Below are 16,881 nucleotides of genomic sequence, written 5' to 3'. Positions count from 1 at the left end.
ACTTTTTTGCTTTTAAAAAGTATATGCATGGTAATTTAAAGTCAAGTGCCAAGCAGCTTAACACTTCAAGCAACAGACCTGTAATATTTCATTACATTATAGATTTACCTCCAACATGGCGTTTGCTTCTCCAATTCTTTTCACGATACATAGTCAGTTAAAAAATGATTCATTCAGAAAACCATTCTTTTATTTTAATATAATAATTTCAAAATGTGTCACTTTCCTTGAGCCAGTTGTTCAAAAGAAGAGACAAGCCATTCAATTCAAATACAAACATCCTGTAGGCTTGGTTTGAATTTATATGATTGGCAGCTCTTTTGGAACTGGACAGATATTTATCTAAATGTGCTTACTTCCAGTAATTTTTTTCAAACTATTTCTCAGGCTGCCTGGTTCAAATTGGGGAGGCTGTCTAAAGTTTTCAGAGAGAGTTAGTCAGGCCAAAGAGCTTCCATGGACAATGAGAAAAAAAGAAGACAAGGATATTTAGTACATTCAGTATGGTGTGACCATTTGTTATTTTCTGCTCATGTGAGATAGTCTTAAAATCTGCTGTATAATCTACATTGTGTCACTGCTACTGGTTACTTATTCTTCTACTGTTTAATAAATTAGATTGGCAGTTAACGCCTAAGCCGTGGTCCAGTGAAGTGTTTATTCTGCCATCTTCCAAAGTCAGGGAAAATTACGTCAAGGCGTGTGATAAAATCAGTAGGCTGGAATAAAATGCAGAGGGTTCTTCAATTAATTCCAAGGTGCCTACTAATTTATTTAGCTATTTAGGCAAGTGAAAGCACTTTCCTTGATAGATGAACAGGGCTCATCTACTGGAATGGTCAGAAACATAAACCAAATAAAATATCGAAAGTAAAAAATTCCCCCACAAACACTATCAATGCACTTCAAAAAGGTTGAGTCGGGCTATTTTAGGACCTTGTAAATCGGTCAAATGGGTTTAAATTACATTATAGATTATGACCATCATCTGAATCCTTGGGTCATTATGGCCGTTGACTCACTCCAATGCATGCTATACAGTACAGAGATACAGAGCCATAGAGACCAGAAGCTCCCAAATTCCATCCCTGGTCTGTGCATTGTTAGCTGGTCTCAGCTGGGACAGCAATTTGGGCACTACAATTGGTATCAGTATTTCTGGGCTATGAAGGAGGAAAACAAATCAACTAGGGTGCTCGTTCCTGATCCCTATCCAGAGAGCCCTGCTGTGTTGACGTTGCATGAAGATAGAACAGGGTTCGGCTCCATGAATGAATTGTGGGCCAACACTCATGGCCAAGGATCACATATAGAAAGTAAACAATTTGGGCATCATTTGAGAGGGTTGCCTATTGAACTATACCTCTGCATGAGAGGATCTTCTGGAGAAGAGGGGAGAAAAATGAAAATAAATACAATAAAAATATATACATAGACAAAATAATGGATAATTGATGGACTGAATGCCCTCATCATATGCCAGAGCATCTGTTTTCCAATATAATTAGCGGATATCACATGGCATTGATCATGGCAAACCTGAGGATAAATGAAGTGTGACAGGGTAAAGGTTACAGGAAGTAACTGCAGCACTTACAGAAAGTGTCAAAAATTTTAGGGGAGAAATTCGCATTGTTTGTGCCTCCCGTTAGCATATGGGACACAAACAATTTCTCGCCCTAGTGTTGGGGGGTGGGGCACTGCCCCCTCCCAAGAACTTGCATGGGAGTTAGTGGAGGTACAAACCAGCAGCATCCCGCCGATAGCGCCCCATGAGGTTGCCTCCTCCTGCTCCTAATTCCGTGTCGGGCTGCAGCCATGGCACCCGCATCCTCGGTGGTGTTGTGGAGGCCCCACAACCCACTGCCGAGCTCGCAGTGTGCACATCCCTTTAACGTAAAGGAAGGCCACGTAGCGCTGGAAACTTCGCATGCTTACTGCCCCGGTCCCACCCCTGAGAGGAAGTGAAGCATCCAACATTGCACTCCACTTCCTCTTGGTGGCAGTAACCCCAATTTCACGGCTGGGGTGGGATGTCTGCGCCAAGCGCAGGAAGTCCCGCCTCATTTCAGTTAGCGCCCCCTAATGGGGCGATGCCGAATTTCAACCCCTTAATATATTATAAATAGATGTTCAGTTTATAAAGAAAGAAACTGCATTTATAGAGCACTTTTCACAACCACCGGACATCTCAAAGCACTTTACAGCCAATGAAGTACTTTTGGAGTGTAGTCACTGTTGTAATGTAGGAAATACAGCAGCCAATTTGCAAACAAGCAAGCTCCCACAAACAGCAATGTGATAATGACCAGATAATCTGTTTTTTTGATTCAGGGATAAATATTTGCCAGGACACCGGGGCTAGTTCCCCTGCTCGTCTTCAAAATAATGCCACGAGATCTTTTATGTCCACTTGAGACAGCAGCCAGGCCTCAGTTTAACATCTCATCCTCTGACAGTGCAGCACTCCCTCAGCACTGCACTGGAGTATCAGCCTAGATTTTTTGTACGACAAGTTCCTGGAGTGGAACTTGAATCCACAAACTTCTGACTCAGAGGCGAGAGTGCTACTTACTGAGCCACAGATGTAAGCTGATGAGTTGTGATACAGTAGGAAGTAGATCAATTATGTCTCCATAAGTTCCTGATCTCAATTGAAATAAACAGAGTCCAAGGGCTGGATTTTCAGCTCATTTGCATCTCTGTTTGCAACCCGGAGGTGTGGTAAATGGTGTTTCTAGGCGTAACGCTTGCCGTCCAGCTTTTAGCACCCGGCCAGTAAATTAGGCTCCTGTTTTGTGGTCGTGCAAAAACTTACCACCCTGCCCTTTAGTTTCACTGAGATCATGACGTCCATCATCATGCAACGCTCCACTAGCGCCCTGGATGAAGAATTTGGACCTATTGTCTCATTTAACACCCGCCCTAAGAAACATCTGAAAAACCAGGCATTACCAGGATGCAGCGGGCGGTATTGGCAGCTTACATCTGTGGCTCAGTAAGTAGCACCCTCACCTCTGAGTCAGAAGTTTGTGGATTCAAGTCCTACTCCAGGAACTTGTTATACAAAAAATCTAGGCTGATTCTCCAGTGCAGTGCTGAGGGAGTGCTGCACTGTCAGAGGATGAGATGTTAAACTGAGGATCAGGATCCTACATTGCAGCTCATGTTGACTGCAATGGTTGAGCTGTATGAATCTCAGACTTGCAAACAGCACTCTTATCTGCCATTACAGTGTCCATACAAGGTCAGTGAGAGAATTTAATGCAGCATTACCAGTTTGGCAGTGTATCATGCTGGTTGCTATTGCCAGGCGGTGTCGAGCTAGAAGAACGGCTGCTGGCCATGTCGGGATACGGATGAGAAGAGGCCGAAGACATCTGAGGAGGAGGGCTTACCTCCCACAGGTTTACAGGCACTAACGCTCCTATGTCCAGCTCTCTATGGAGCAGTGTGTGAGTAGGCTGTGCTTCTGAAAGGAAGTGCTGACAGAGATATGCCATCTCCTACAGTGACACCAATGCCTGGACTGCTTTGGTGGCAGCCTTCATATCCCCCTCTCCGAATTCATTGTCTTGTGCTGCATGCGGCACAACTTGGCCATTATGAGGGGCCAAGCATTGCCAATGGGGATTGCAGGGCCACCTCAGGAGGAGGAGAACGTTGAAGATGAGCCTGGAAAGGCACCAATTGGATAGCCAACCCATCCACATGGGTGGCAGCGTGATGCTGCCAGAGCAACAGCCGCATGTCACCAGCTCATAATGGACAGATTTGCTTGAATGGAGGAAGCTGAGGGATGCATTTACTAGTGGCCACACTATGTGCTAGCATAAAGGCACATCTACGCTGAGCTTCACAATAATACACAAGACAATAACGGCAAAGGCTCAAAGTTATAATGTAGGAACAAAAGTATCAAACAATACCCTCCAAACAAATGTAATGAATCGATCAACAAACAATTTCAAAATATGCTATAAAACAGTAAAAGTAAATGATACTACAAACCATTAAAGTAAATTATAACAAAATAATTATATACAGGGGCACTCATTATATGGGACCTCATTTGCACATGGTTGTGTGACACTTACTGGGACTTGCCAATAGACTTCCCCCCTTCCCTTCATTCCCCTCCCATGCCTGCGGCTCCTCCTCATTGAGGCCTCAGTGCCTACAGCAAGTCTGCTGCGTCAGGAGGGCAGATAGTGCAGATGGTGTATGATGATGCCCTGGACTATCTCTGGGCCTAGAAGGTCCGGCTATGGACTGCTGCGCCTCAGCATCAGCATAAGCAGTCTCTAGTGGCTTGGGTGCAGATTGCGTATTGTGCATTGCTGGCGAGTCAGTGGTGGGAGCTGGAATGCTGTCACCCTGAGGAAGGACAGCACCTTCCATTTCCTCGGAGCTACGGAGACTCCGACGGAGCTGGGCCTCAGCATCCGGAGCATGATGTGTCTCCACAACTTGTTGGCCTGCTTTGGCACCGTCACTTCCCCGTTGGACAGTGGGGAAGACACCAATCATCGACCGCATCATATCACCAAGTTGCAGCATGGCTGGTGCCTGCGATGCGATCAATGCTGTAACATGATCAATGGCACACGCCACATATTCTGGAATGCCGCTGTTGCTTCTGGAGGCTGTCTGTCTCCGTGAGTCAGCAATGATGGCCTCGCTGGTGTCCTGAGTTGCACAGACAATGCGTGACGCAGCCTCCGCAACAGTCACAGCAAGTCCGTCGATGCATTCTGGGATCCTACTCAATGCATCCATGAACTCACAGTGCATCTCTGTATTATCCCTGGACATTGCCACCAAGTCCAGTTCTATATCTGCCTGTTCTTCAGCAGGCCTACTGTGCCAATTCACCCTCCGGAGAGCTGGCCTCCGAGATTTATCTCCTGCACTGCGTTGCTGTAGGCAAATGGGGCCAGGAGCCTCTGACGACTCAAACCCCAGGAAAATGGCTTCATCCCCAGATAGAATCATAGAATCATAGAAATTTACAGCACAGAAAGAAGCCATTTCGGCCCAGCGTGTCGATGCCGACCAACAAGAGGCTATCCAGCCTCATTCCACTTTACAGATCTAGGTCCGTAACCCTGCAGGTCACGGCACTTCAAGTGCACATCCAAGTACTTTTTAAATGTGGTGAGGGTTTCTGCCTTTACCACCCTGTCAGGCAATGAGTTCCAGACCCCCACAACCCTCTGCGTGAAGACATTTCCTCTCAAATCCCCTCTAAACCTTTTACCAATTATTTTAAATGTATGCCCACTGGTTGTTGACCCCTCTGCTGAGGGAAATAGACCCTTTCTATCCACTATATCTAGGCCTCTCATAATTTTATACACCTCAATGAGATCTCTCCTCAGCCTCCTTTGTTCCAAGGAAAACAAACCCAGCCTATCCAATCTGTCCTCGTAGCTAAGATTCTCCACTCCCGGCAACATCCTCGTAAATCTCCGCTGTACCTTCTCCAGTGCAATCACATCCTTCCTGTAATGCAGTGACCAGAACTACACGCAGTATTCCAGCTGTGGCCTAACCAGTGTTTTATACAGTTCAAGCATTACCCCACTGCTCTTGTATTCTATGCCTCAGCTAATAAAGGCAAGCATTCCGTATGCCTTCTTAATCACCTTATCCACCTGGCCTGCTACCTTCAGGGATCTGTGGACAAGTACTCCAAGGTCCCTTTGTTCCTCTACACTTCTCAGTGTCCTACCATTTAATGTGTATTCCCTTTCCGTGTTAGCCCTTCTCAAATGCATTACCTCACTTCTCCGGATTGAATTCCATTTTCCACTGTTCTACCCACCTGACCAATTGATTGATATCTTCCTGCAGTCCACAGCTTTCTTCTTCATTATCAACCACATAGCCGATTTTAGTATCATCTGCAAACTTTTATAATCATACCCCCTATATTCAAGTCTAGATGATTGATGTATATCACAAAAAGAAAGGAACCTGGTACTGAGTCCTGTGGAACCCCACTGGAAACATCCTTCCAGTCACAAAAACACCCATCAACCATTACCCTTTTCTTCCTACTTCTGAGACAATTTTGGATCCAACTTGCCATTTTGCCCTGGATCCCACAGGCTTTTACTTTAGTGACAAGTCTGACATGAGGGACCTTATCAAAAGCTTTGCTAAAATCCATATACACTACATTATATGATTTGCCTGTAATTATTCAGTCTATCCCTTTTTCCCTTCTTAAACAAAGGTCCTACATTACCAGTCCTCCAGTCCTCTGGCACCACACCTGAAACCAGAGAGAATTGGAAAATGATCGTCAAAGTCTCTGCTATTTCTTCTTTTGCTTCACTGAACAGCCTGGGATACATTTCATCCAGGCCTGGGGACTTATCCACTTTCAAAACTGCGAAACCCCTTAATACCTCCTCTCTCACTAAGTTTATTTAATCTAATATTTCACACTTCTCCTCCTCGATAGCAGTGTCTGCATCGACCTTCTCTTTTCTGAAAATAAATACAAAGTATTCATTAAGAACCATACCCACATCTTTCACCTCTACACACAGATCACCCTCATGGTCTCTAATAGGCCCTACCCTTTCTTTAGTTATCCTCTTGCTCTTAATATATTTATAAAACATCTTTGGAATTTCCTTGATTTTACTTGCCAATAATTTTTCATGCTCTCTTTTTGCTTTCCTAATATCTTTTTTAATTTGACTGTGTCCAGACAGGGCAACTGTTGGGCCCTGCGACTCAGCCATAACACCCTCTTCACATGCCTCATCATCTCCACCATGTAGGGGGTTCAGCTTTGCCCCCGGCAACTGTCCAAACTGGGGTTCCATGAGGGCAACACCCGTTGCTCGACATTAGTTAAATCTAGGGGCTGCAGCGGCCCCCCGCCTGTACAGCACTGCTCACGCCTGTTGTGTGAGAGCTTCGCCTGCAATGAGAAAAATAAGAAGGGTTCAGTAATGGCGCACCTCCTGTTGTGCCATATATGCCTTCCATAGTTCAATAGTGCCATTGTGTGACTTCACATAGTGTCTGACATTCATTTTGGAAAGATAGCAGGCATACGTAAATGTGAAGGATACTCACCCTGACGATTCTCGTAAGGTCATTGAAGTTTTTGCGGCATTAGGTGCCGGTTCTGGTTACCGTGTCTGCCACAGTCACCTCCTGTCCAATCTCATGCCAGATGCATTTAAAGATGCTTTGCAGTGGCCTCCCTGCCCCAACTAGATGCAGTGCAGTCCACCTCCTTTCCACTGCATGCACTCAGGAATCAGCAGCCTCTGATGAAAATCTCCTGGCACGCTCTCTGCCCTCCTGCTGCGCCATCTCTGCCGCAGTCCCAGAAGTCGGCCGGGTCATCTGCACATGAGTGCAGGAATCCACCACATCCAGAAATACTGACTGCGCCTGGGAAAACTAAAATGCATCTGCGCATGTGCAAAATGGCGACCTTCCTTAATGCTGCAATTTTCGGCTCGGGCGCAAAATGTATGTTGTGTAATGCCTGGTTTAACGCCCCCGATCATGGATCCTCATTTTTTTGGCAAAATTTCCAATCGAGGGTGCAAACTTTTTTCAGGCGATATCGGAACCGTCTCGCCACCATTAATGCCCCAAAATCAGTAAAGCCGAAAATCCAGCCCCAAGACTTTATCCCACAGGGAGTGAGAGAAAAAAATATATAATGCAGGCTTGAATCGGTGTCAGACATCTCCTAACGGCTACTCCAAGCTGCACTGGTGAACACTGGGAGCAGGTCATTTTGGGTCACAGGTGATGATCTGGAGTGACCAAGTGCCACAACGTGCACTTATATATTTCTGCTCATGCAAAACTATCTAAGTGCAACCAGCATAGAGCAGTTGGGCCAAATGATCTGTTTCTGCACTGTCAATTCTATGTAATTCTATGTAAATGAAACATCACAACGCAGAATGTTGGACACCCAGCAGAAACATTTAGAGACTTTAGTCAAAGAGGCCTAGACATGCTTCTTCTCATATCCCACTTCCCCCGCAGCCCACAATCTCTTCTCACTTTCAAGCTGCTGATCCTGTATGCATGCATACCTTGCTCCACTACCCGCTCACCATAACCTGACTCTCATGTCTTTCTGATTCCAGATAATCAAGAACAAGCACCTGAACAGATATCCCCGAGGCAATACATGAGAGCGAGGGGGAGAAGAAGACGACACTGCGTCACTGCATCTGTCACTTGGAAACTGGCACAGCATTTTCTTAGGGGCTAGTGTAGTCGCAGGATCTACACAGGGTGAGGCCCCAGGCATGATTGGGCAACAGCAAGGCCAGGGGGAAAGGGTAGCTTGGGGGCCAGTTCCCCGGAGAGCGAGTTCTGCTGCATAGGACTCAGATGAGGACCTTGATAGGGCAGCTTTCAGAAGAAGGGTGATGGCCATGCACACCAAAAGCACTCTGACCCGCTTCCTGCCTTCTAAACACTTGTAGCTCTTTTACTGTACCTTCAGTCTCCTTAATTATATCCCTTCACTTCCTGCTGTCCCGCTGACATGTATACATGTAGCTTGTTGCTGGTGTGATGTTACCGTCAGTGAAATTAACAATGTAAAAGTCACAAGACACAGCACAGCATTAACTCGGAAGGCCTCAATGCCTTCTGGTGTCTGACAACAGCTATTCTCTTTCAATTTGTTTGGATTGAATCTCTGTGCCTGAAAATCAGACTTCATTGATATAACATCCTCTGAACCATATACTTGATGCTACCTGGCAAGTAATAAAAGGAGATAAACCAACGGTATGCACCACATGTGTCAAGTGAATTCATGTCCCCCCACCCACCCACCCATCAGAAAAAATTGCTTCTGTCAATATTAATGTGATCAACTCAACCAGCTGAAAAATAAATACAGTAGCATCTTCCCCCTCAGTCGTTGACCTGAAACATTAACTCAACAACAGCAACAGCTCTGTTTCTCTCTCCACATATTTTGCCTGACTTGCAGGCTGGTTGCAGCATTTGCTGTTTTTATAGATGTAATAGCAGCGCATTTGGAAAGCAGTGACAGGATCGGTCCAAGTCAACATGGATTTATAAAAGGGAAATCATGCTTGACAAATCTTCTGGAATTTTTTGAGGATGTATCTAGTAGAGTGGACAAGGGAGAACCAGTGGATGTGGTGTATTTGCTCTTTCAAAAGGCTTTTGACAAGGTTTACCATACAAGAGATTAGTGTGCAAAATTAAAGCACATGGTATTGGGGATAATGTACCGATGTGGATAGAGAACTGGTTGGCAGACAGGAAGCAGAGAGTCAGGATAAATGGGTCCTTTTCAGAATGGCAGGCAGTGACTAGTGGGGTAACGCAAGGTTCAGTGCTGGGACCCCAGTTATTTACAATATACATTAATGATTTGGATGAAGGAATTGAAGGTAATATCTCCAAGTTTGCAGATGACACTAAGCTGGGTGGCGGTGTGAGCTGTGAGGAGGATGCTGAGAGGCTGCAGGGTGACTTGGACATGTTAGGTGAGTGGGAAAATGCATGGCAGATGCAGTATAATGCAGATAAATGTGAGGTTATCTACTTTGGTGGCAAAAAGAGGAAGACAGAATATTTTCTGAATGGTGACAGATTAGGAAAAGGGGAGGTGCAACGAGACCTGGGTGTCATGGTACATCAGTCATTGAAAGTTGGCATGCAGGTACAGCAGGCGGTGAAGAAGGCAAATGGCATGTTGGCCTTCATAGCGAGAGGATTTGAGTATAGGAGCAGGGAGGTCTTAATGGGCCTTGGTGAGGCCACACCTTGAATATTGTGTACAGTTTTGGTCTCCTAATCTGAGGATGGACATTCTTGCTATTGATGGAGTGCAGCGAAGGTTCACCAGACTGATTCCGGGGATGGCAGGACTGACATATGAAGAAAGACTGGATCGACTAGGCTTATATTCCCTGGAATTTAGAAGAATGAGAGGGGATCTCATAGAAACATATAACATTTTGATGGGATTGGACAGGTTAGAAGCAGGAACAATGTTCCCGATGTTCCCGATGGAAGTCCAGAACCAGGGGTCACAGTCTAAGGGTAAGGGGTAAGCCATTTAGGACCGAGATGAGGAGAAACTTCTTCACTTAGAGAATTGTGAACCTGTGGAATTCTCTACCACAGATAGTTGTTGAGGAAGTTAGATGTGATCCTTATGGCTAAAGAGATTAAGGGGTATGGAGAGAAAGCAGGAATGGGGCACTAAAGTTGCAAAAATGATCAGCCATGATCATATTGAATGGTGGTGCAGGCTTGAAGGGCCAAATGGCCTACTCCTGCACCTATTTTCTATGTTTCTATTGAAAATTTCCCCTAGTGGTTGGTTTGGGATACCAGAATGCTTAATTTACACCACTGTGTCCACCAATGCTCCCATTCCGGCTTTGAATAATGATGTCAATATATGCAGCCAGCGAAGACACAAACCAGGCACTAAGGAAGGTCATTCACAGAACTCACAGCTCACTGCCGCTCCCGCCCATCGTCTCTTTTGTCTCTCAAATCTCTCCTGTCTTCCACCCTATCACAGACCTTCCCTTTTGTTCTTTCCTCTCCTCCCCCTTTCAGTGCTCCTTAAGAATTTGTTAATTTTGAACATTCGCCAGTTCTGATGAAGTGTCACAGACCCGAAACATTAACGCTGTTTCTCTCTCCACAAATGCTGCCTGACCCGCTGAGTTTTCCAGCATTTTCTGTTTTTATTTCAGATTCCAGCATCCGCAGTATTTTGTTTTTGTATATAAAATCGCAAATGCCAACCAAAACTAAGAATGAGAATTACAGACAAAAGGGACCTGAAATTCCATGGGGGTTCTTCTGGCCATCTCCCTGAGGTTCCTGCTGGTTTCTGCCGGAGTTATGGTGGGAGACTGGGAGAACGCTTGTGGAACTTCACCGCTAACAAATTTCAAGAGGCAGCTGGGGAGGAAATAAATTTCCAGTCATAGGCCAGACCATAATACACGCACTAAAATAAATTTCCGGTCCTGGATCTAACTCGTGCCAAGTCCTGTTCACCCATCATCCCTGTGCTTGCTGACCTATATTGGATCCCGGATAAGCAACGCCTCAATTTTAAAATTCTCATCTTTGTTTTTAAGTTCCTCCATGGCCTCACCCCTCTCTATCTCTGTAATCTCCTCCAGCCCTACAACCAATGATCAGTTAAGCTCTGATAGTCCCACACAGCCGGTTTGCTGGATGTTAAATAGATAAACCACGCATGCGTGGTATTTTGAATGGGCCGCGCAGCCCATTAAAGGGGCCAAAAAAAATTACAGAGAACATTGCCTACAACCCTCCAATTCTGACCTCTTGCATATCCCCGATTTTAATCGCTCCATGGCTTCAGCTGCCAAGACCCTAACCTCTCGAATTTCCTTCCTGAACCTCTCCGCTTCTCTACCTCTCTCCTCCTTTAAGACGCTCCTTAAAATCTACCTCTTTGACAAAGCTGCCCTAATATCTCCTTATGTAGCTCGGTGTCAAATTTTGTTTGATAACCCTCCTATGAAGTTAAAGGCACTATGTAAATGCAAGTTATTGCAAGCTATACTTAGGAACAAATAAAAGAGCGCATGTTGTCCCAATGGCTCCATGAGTTTATTAAATCAGTAGCTGCGGCATACAGACCAGGAAGGGTCCAGGTGCAATTCCTAATCTGTGCTGATTCAGCTGTGCTGAAGTGCCATTAAGAAACCCCACTGCTCCTGGGCTAGGCTGGCGAAAGTCAACTGGGATTCCTGTTCCTGATTGCTATCACAGCGATCCCCACTAAATATCCATATGCATGAACATTGGGTCATATCACCCATGTCATGTATGTATGCTTGGGGTTACTAGCCACCAGGTGGTGCCACTGTCGGAGGTCAGTGGGCTGTGTGCATGTGTGTGCGGCCCAGGTATAAAAGGCAAGCCATCGTGTAATGTAATCACTTTGAGCCCTAATAAAGCATAGCCGGGTTTGTACCTGTGTTAGTTTACAGTATTCAGTCTATCGAGTTATTACATACATAACAATCCCTGCACCTCATTCTGGTTGAATAGGCTGCTGACACTCATTGCCAATGGTTATACATAAATGGCCGGTTGGACAAGGTGCTACACAAGGACCAGTGGCTGTTTGAGCAAGAACAGAATTCTTGAGGCAGGGAAGCTAACCGGTGAGGTAGAGAAAAGGCAAAACAAAGCAATATTACAATGCTGTTTTGTTCCCTAAATGGCCAACATGGGACAGCACGTCTGAACAATCTGTGATATGACACATGATACCTGCAGATTCTACATGAACACTGGTTTCTTACTGCCCTGAAGTGCAACAGAAAACAATCGACAAGCAGCAACCGACCCTCCAGTACCATATTGGCAGGTCGAGAATTCCTCTGGTTGCTGTGAGATATGCAGATCTTAAATGCATTGATGGAAATGTTCTTTCAGTACATCTTGTGAAATTCTAAGTGGGTTCTTTTACAACATGTTTCCGATTTTCTAGAAATAATGAATAGAGTACATTTCCGTAGTTGCATGCACAATAGCAACCACAGGGTTTCTTAGTCCCTCTTTGTTGCTTGGTTCTGGGATATGCACCAAGTTTTTATTAATTAAAAAGGGTCACAAAGAAAAATGAGAAGGACAGTGGGAAGCTTCAAGACTGAGGGAATATTTTTTTATCCTACTTCTTCCAATATACAGTGTGGAACATTTCTGGGCCCTCTTTACTCATACAATGAATTCACCCGTTAATCTGTTATTCTCTCTCACTCTGCAGTCTCCATAAGCATCCAGGCTAACATGTTACAGAGCAATGTTCACCAATTTCTGTACATTCTCCCGATCTCCCACTGTAACTTCAACAGAAGATTGGCAGAAATCTCAGAGAAATAGGGCAAATGATCAATTATGCCATTCCTTTGCGTTTCCTGCTGAGCTTTTCGATGTTACGGCAGCGAACCCTCGCGGAAATTGTACCCCTACTTTTTTGCTGACTCGCTCACTGCATTCCAACTTTCAAATGGCTGCTGCTACAAACATATATATATAAGTATGGGTAATTACTCAGCTTGTTGGCTCTGTACTTACAGTCAGTGGGCACATTTTATAACTTACCCCTCCTCATCTTGAACTTGGCGCAATCGGAGTGCATAGCAGGAATTCGAGTGCAGAGGTCAATGCACCGTGGATGGTGTTTAATGGGAACACTGACTTCCACACCGAAATTCGCAAGAGGTGCTTGGGGCCCTGGGTTGGGAGCACTAATCTGTAAAATCTACCTCAATGTCTAAGATAACTGTAGCTACTACAGCCTACATACCACCTTGATACACTCATGATATCAGAGAGTGTCAGTACTTTGGTACGATCTCTCATTTTGCTCTCAGCCACATTGCTTGTAGGAAACCTGGGCATGTAGGCCAGACATTTACCCACAGGAGGGAAGAGAGAGAGTAAACAAATAGGGGGGGGAGAGTATTCCCAAGGCTGTGATCTTCTTGAGAGTTGGTTAAAGTAGTAATGCATCAGCACGGAGGAAGGCTGCCCTCCTAGTTCTGGATACCTCAAGGCGCAGGACAACAACAAACAACAACAAAAATTCCTACTTCAGTGCATTTTGGCGCACCTAATTGTGCTAAACACCAAATCAGCGCATCGCTCAGTGTGTGGGGATCCAACAAATGCAGCTCACAGTGTGAAGTAAATAAATAATGCCTCCACATAAAGGTTCTTTGTTGTGAGAAAAACGAAGACTCCTTTCAATCTGAGTCCTAACACTAGTATTTGAAATACGCTGCCAAGATCTGAAACACTGTCAGCAGAACCAATGCAAAGGCCCACTTTCCCTCTACATGGCTAAAAAAGAACTTGACTATACTCACGCCAATGAAGTTAGTGAGCTCGTTATTAATGAGCTCCTTCAGTTCCACCTTCTTCAGCTTCAGCTTATCTCCGTCTTTTCCACTATATTTGTGAAAAGTTTCAATAATTGTGACCAGAGCATTCTCCAGATCAGACATTCTGTCAGTTAAACCCTGAATGGGAGTGAAAAGAGGGGAATGGGTTAGTTCTCAGTCCGGCAACACCTTGATTTTAACATTTTTATCCTTGTTTTCAAATCCCTCCATGATCTCGCCCCTCCCTATCTCTGTAACCTCCTCCAGCCTTACCAGCCTTCGAGATCACTGTTCTCCAATTCTGGCCTCTTGTATATCCCTGATCTAGGTCGCTCCATCATTGGTGGCCGTGCCTTCAGTTGCCTCAGCCTTAAGCTCTAGAATTTCCTCCCTAAACCTCTCTACCTCTCTTTCCTCCTTTAAGACACTCCTTAAAACCTACTCTTCGACCAAGCTTTTGGCCATCTGCCGTAATATCTCCTTATGTGGCTCAGTGTCAAATTTGTCTGATAATGCTCCTGTGAAGTGCCTTAGGACATTTTACTACATTAACGGCACTATATAAATGCAAGTTACATTACAAACTGATGATGTTCTCTTATAGATAGAAGGCTGCCCAATATTCCTGAAAATCACTAAAAGCAATGCTAAGTGAAAGAAACTCTGTTCTTTGTCTGCTGAGGGCAGAAATATTTTTCTGAAATAATTCTCCACTTGTGGAAAATCCAACTCCCCCAAATGCCTCAATTGGCAAAAGCAGCGTATCAGTAAGCCATCGCAAGCAAAGGGCCCCAGATGTGATTATCGATCTGTGCTGAGTTCGTTCCTATCAACTGGGACAACAGGAGGGGGGTGACAATTGGGCTCAGCATCTCTGCACTCGGGAGGGAAAAAATCAGCCAGGGTTCATGCCCCGATCTCTATCCAGTCACCTCCTGGTGTAAAATCAGGAATGGCTGTGACAGTACCTATTTAAAATATTTGTTAGCATTATCTGAAAACAGAAACATTTCAGAGGCCGCCTGGTGATTCCGGAATGTGGGAGATAGTTGCGCTCACGAAGAATGCAGTGATAGGGCTACAACTCCCTACGAGTATGACTTCCTGTTGGGTGCACGGGATGCTGAATGGTCCCCAACAAGTTTTGTTCCCATTTGTCTCTCTTCCCCCTCCTGTAGCCTGTTGAGACACATTAGGCTGCATTCTATCCCAACAATGGATAATCAAGGGGCTATGGGGGGGGGGGGGGGGGGAAGGAACTTAGCACAATCACAATCACTAAGGAGGTGGTACTGATTAAGATAATGGGACTGAAGGCGGATAAATCCCCTGGACCTGATGGCTTGCATCCTAGGGTCTTAAGAGAAGTAGCGGCAGGAATTGTGGATGGATTGGTTGTAATTTACCAAAATTCCCTGGATTCTGGGGAGGTCCCAGCAGATTGGAAAACTGAAAATGTAACGCCCCTATTTAAAAAAGGAGGCAGACAAAAAGCAGAAAACTATAGACCAGTTAGCCTAACATCTGTAGTTGGGAAAATGTTGGAGTCCATTATTAAAGAAGCAGTAGCAGGACATTTGGAAAAGCATAATTCAGTCAGGCAGAGTCAGCATGGATTTATGAAGGAGAAGTCATTTTTGACAAATTTGCTGGAATTCTTTGAGGATGTAACGAACAGGGTGGATAAAGGGGAACCAGTGGATGTGGTGTATTTGGACTTCTAGAAGGCATGTGGCAAGGTGCCACATAAAAGGTTGCTGCACAAAATAAAAGTTTACGGGGCATGGATAGAGGATTGGCTAACTAACAGAAAACAGAGAGTTGGGATAAATGGTTCATTCTCGGGTTGGCAATCAGTAACTAGTGGGGTGCCGCAGGGATCAGTGCTGGGACCCCAACTATTTACAATCTATATTTACGACTTCGAAGAAAGGACCGAGTGTAACATAGCCAAGTTTGCTAACGATATAAATTTGGGAGGAAAAGCAATGTGTGAGGAGGACACAAAAAAGCTGCAAAAGGACATAGACAGGCAAAAATTTAGCAAATGGAATATAATGTTGGAAAGTGTGAGGTCATGCACTTTGGCAGAAAAAAAATCAAAGAACAATTTATTATTTAAACGGAGAAAAATTGCAAAGTATTGCAGTACAGCGGGACCTGGGGATACTTGTGCATGAAACACAAAAGGTTAGTATGCAGGTACAGCATGTGATCAGGAAGGCCAATGGAATCTTGGCCTTTATTGCAAAGGGGATGGATTTATAAAAGCAGGGAAGTCTTGCTACAGTTATACAGGGTATTGATGAGGCCACACCTGGAGTACTGTGTACAGTTTTGGTTTCCATATTTACGAAAGGATATACTTGCTTTGGAGGCAGTCCAGAGAGGGTTCACTTGGTTGATTCCGGAGATGAGCGGGTTGACTTATGAAGAAAAGTTGAGGAGGTTGGGTCTCTACTCATTAGAATTCAGAAGAATGAGAGGTGTTCTTATTTAAACATATAAGATTATGAGGGGGCTTGACAAGGTGGATGCAGAGAGGATGTTTCCACTGATAGGGGAGAATAGAACTAGGGGGCAGAATCTTAGAATAAGGGGCCACCCATTTAAAACTGAGATGAGGAGGAATTTCTTCTCTCAGAGGGTTGTAAATCTGTGGAATTCGTTGCCTCAGAGAACTGTGGAAGCCGGGACATTGAATAAATTAAAGACAGAGATAGACAGCTTAACTGATAAGGGATTAAGGGGTTATGAGGAGCGGACTTGAGTCCATGATCAGATCGTATTAAATGGCGGAGCAGACTCGAGGGGCCATATGGCCTACTCTTGCTCCTATTGCTTATGTTCTTATGTTCTCCTCTAATTGCTGGGTATGTAGTGGGGGGGTTTTCATCATGCCAGCGCTAATCCCCTAAAATTTCTTAGATTGACACTAATTATCTAT

General features: G+C 44.8%; 1 protein-coding gene across 1 annotated transcript in view; it reads right to left on the bottom strand.

Annotated features, from left to right (window-relative positions):
• LOC139259416 (protein S100-B-like) overlaps window positions 1–16,881 on the bottom strand; it is a 40,115-nt gene that overhangs the window by 11,836 nt on the left and 11,398 nt on the right. Inside the window, exon 2 of the mRNA XM_070874879.1 lies at window positions 13,920–14,072. Within this exon, the coding sequence (XP_070730980.1) occupies window positions 13,920–14,057 (138 nt within the window). The 5' untranslated portion in view covers window positions 14,058–14,072. The remainder of the gene's footprint in view (window positions 1–13,919; window positions 14,073–16,881) is intronic.

The sequence above is a fragment of the Pristiophorus japonicus genome, chromosome 3, assembly GCF_044704955.1.
Source record: "Pristiophorus japonicus isolate sPriJap1 chromosome 3, sPriJap1.hap1, whole genome shotgun sequence".
Lineage (NCBI taxonomy): Eukaryota > Metazoa > Chordata > Chondrichthyes > Pristiophoridae > Pristiophorus > Pristiophorus japonicus.
This window is presented reverse-complemented; position numbering and strand designations above follow the sequence as displayed.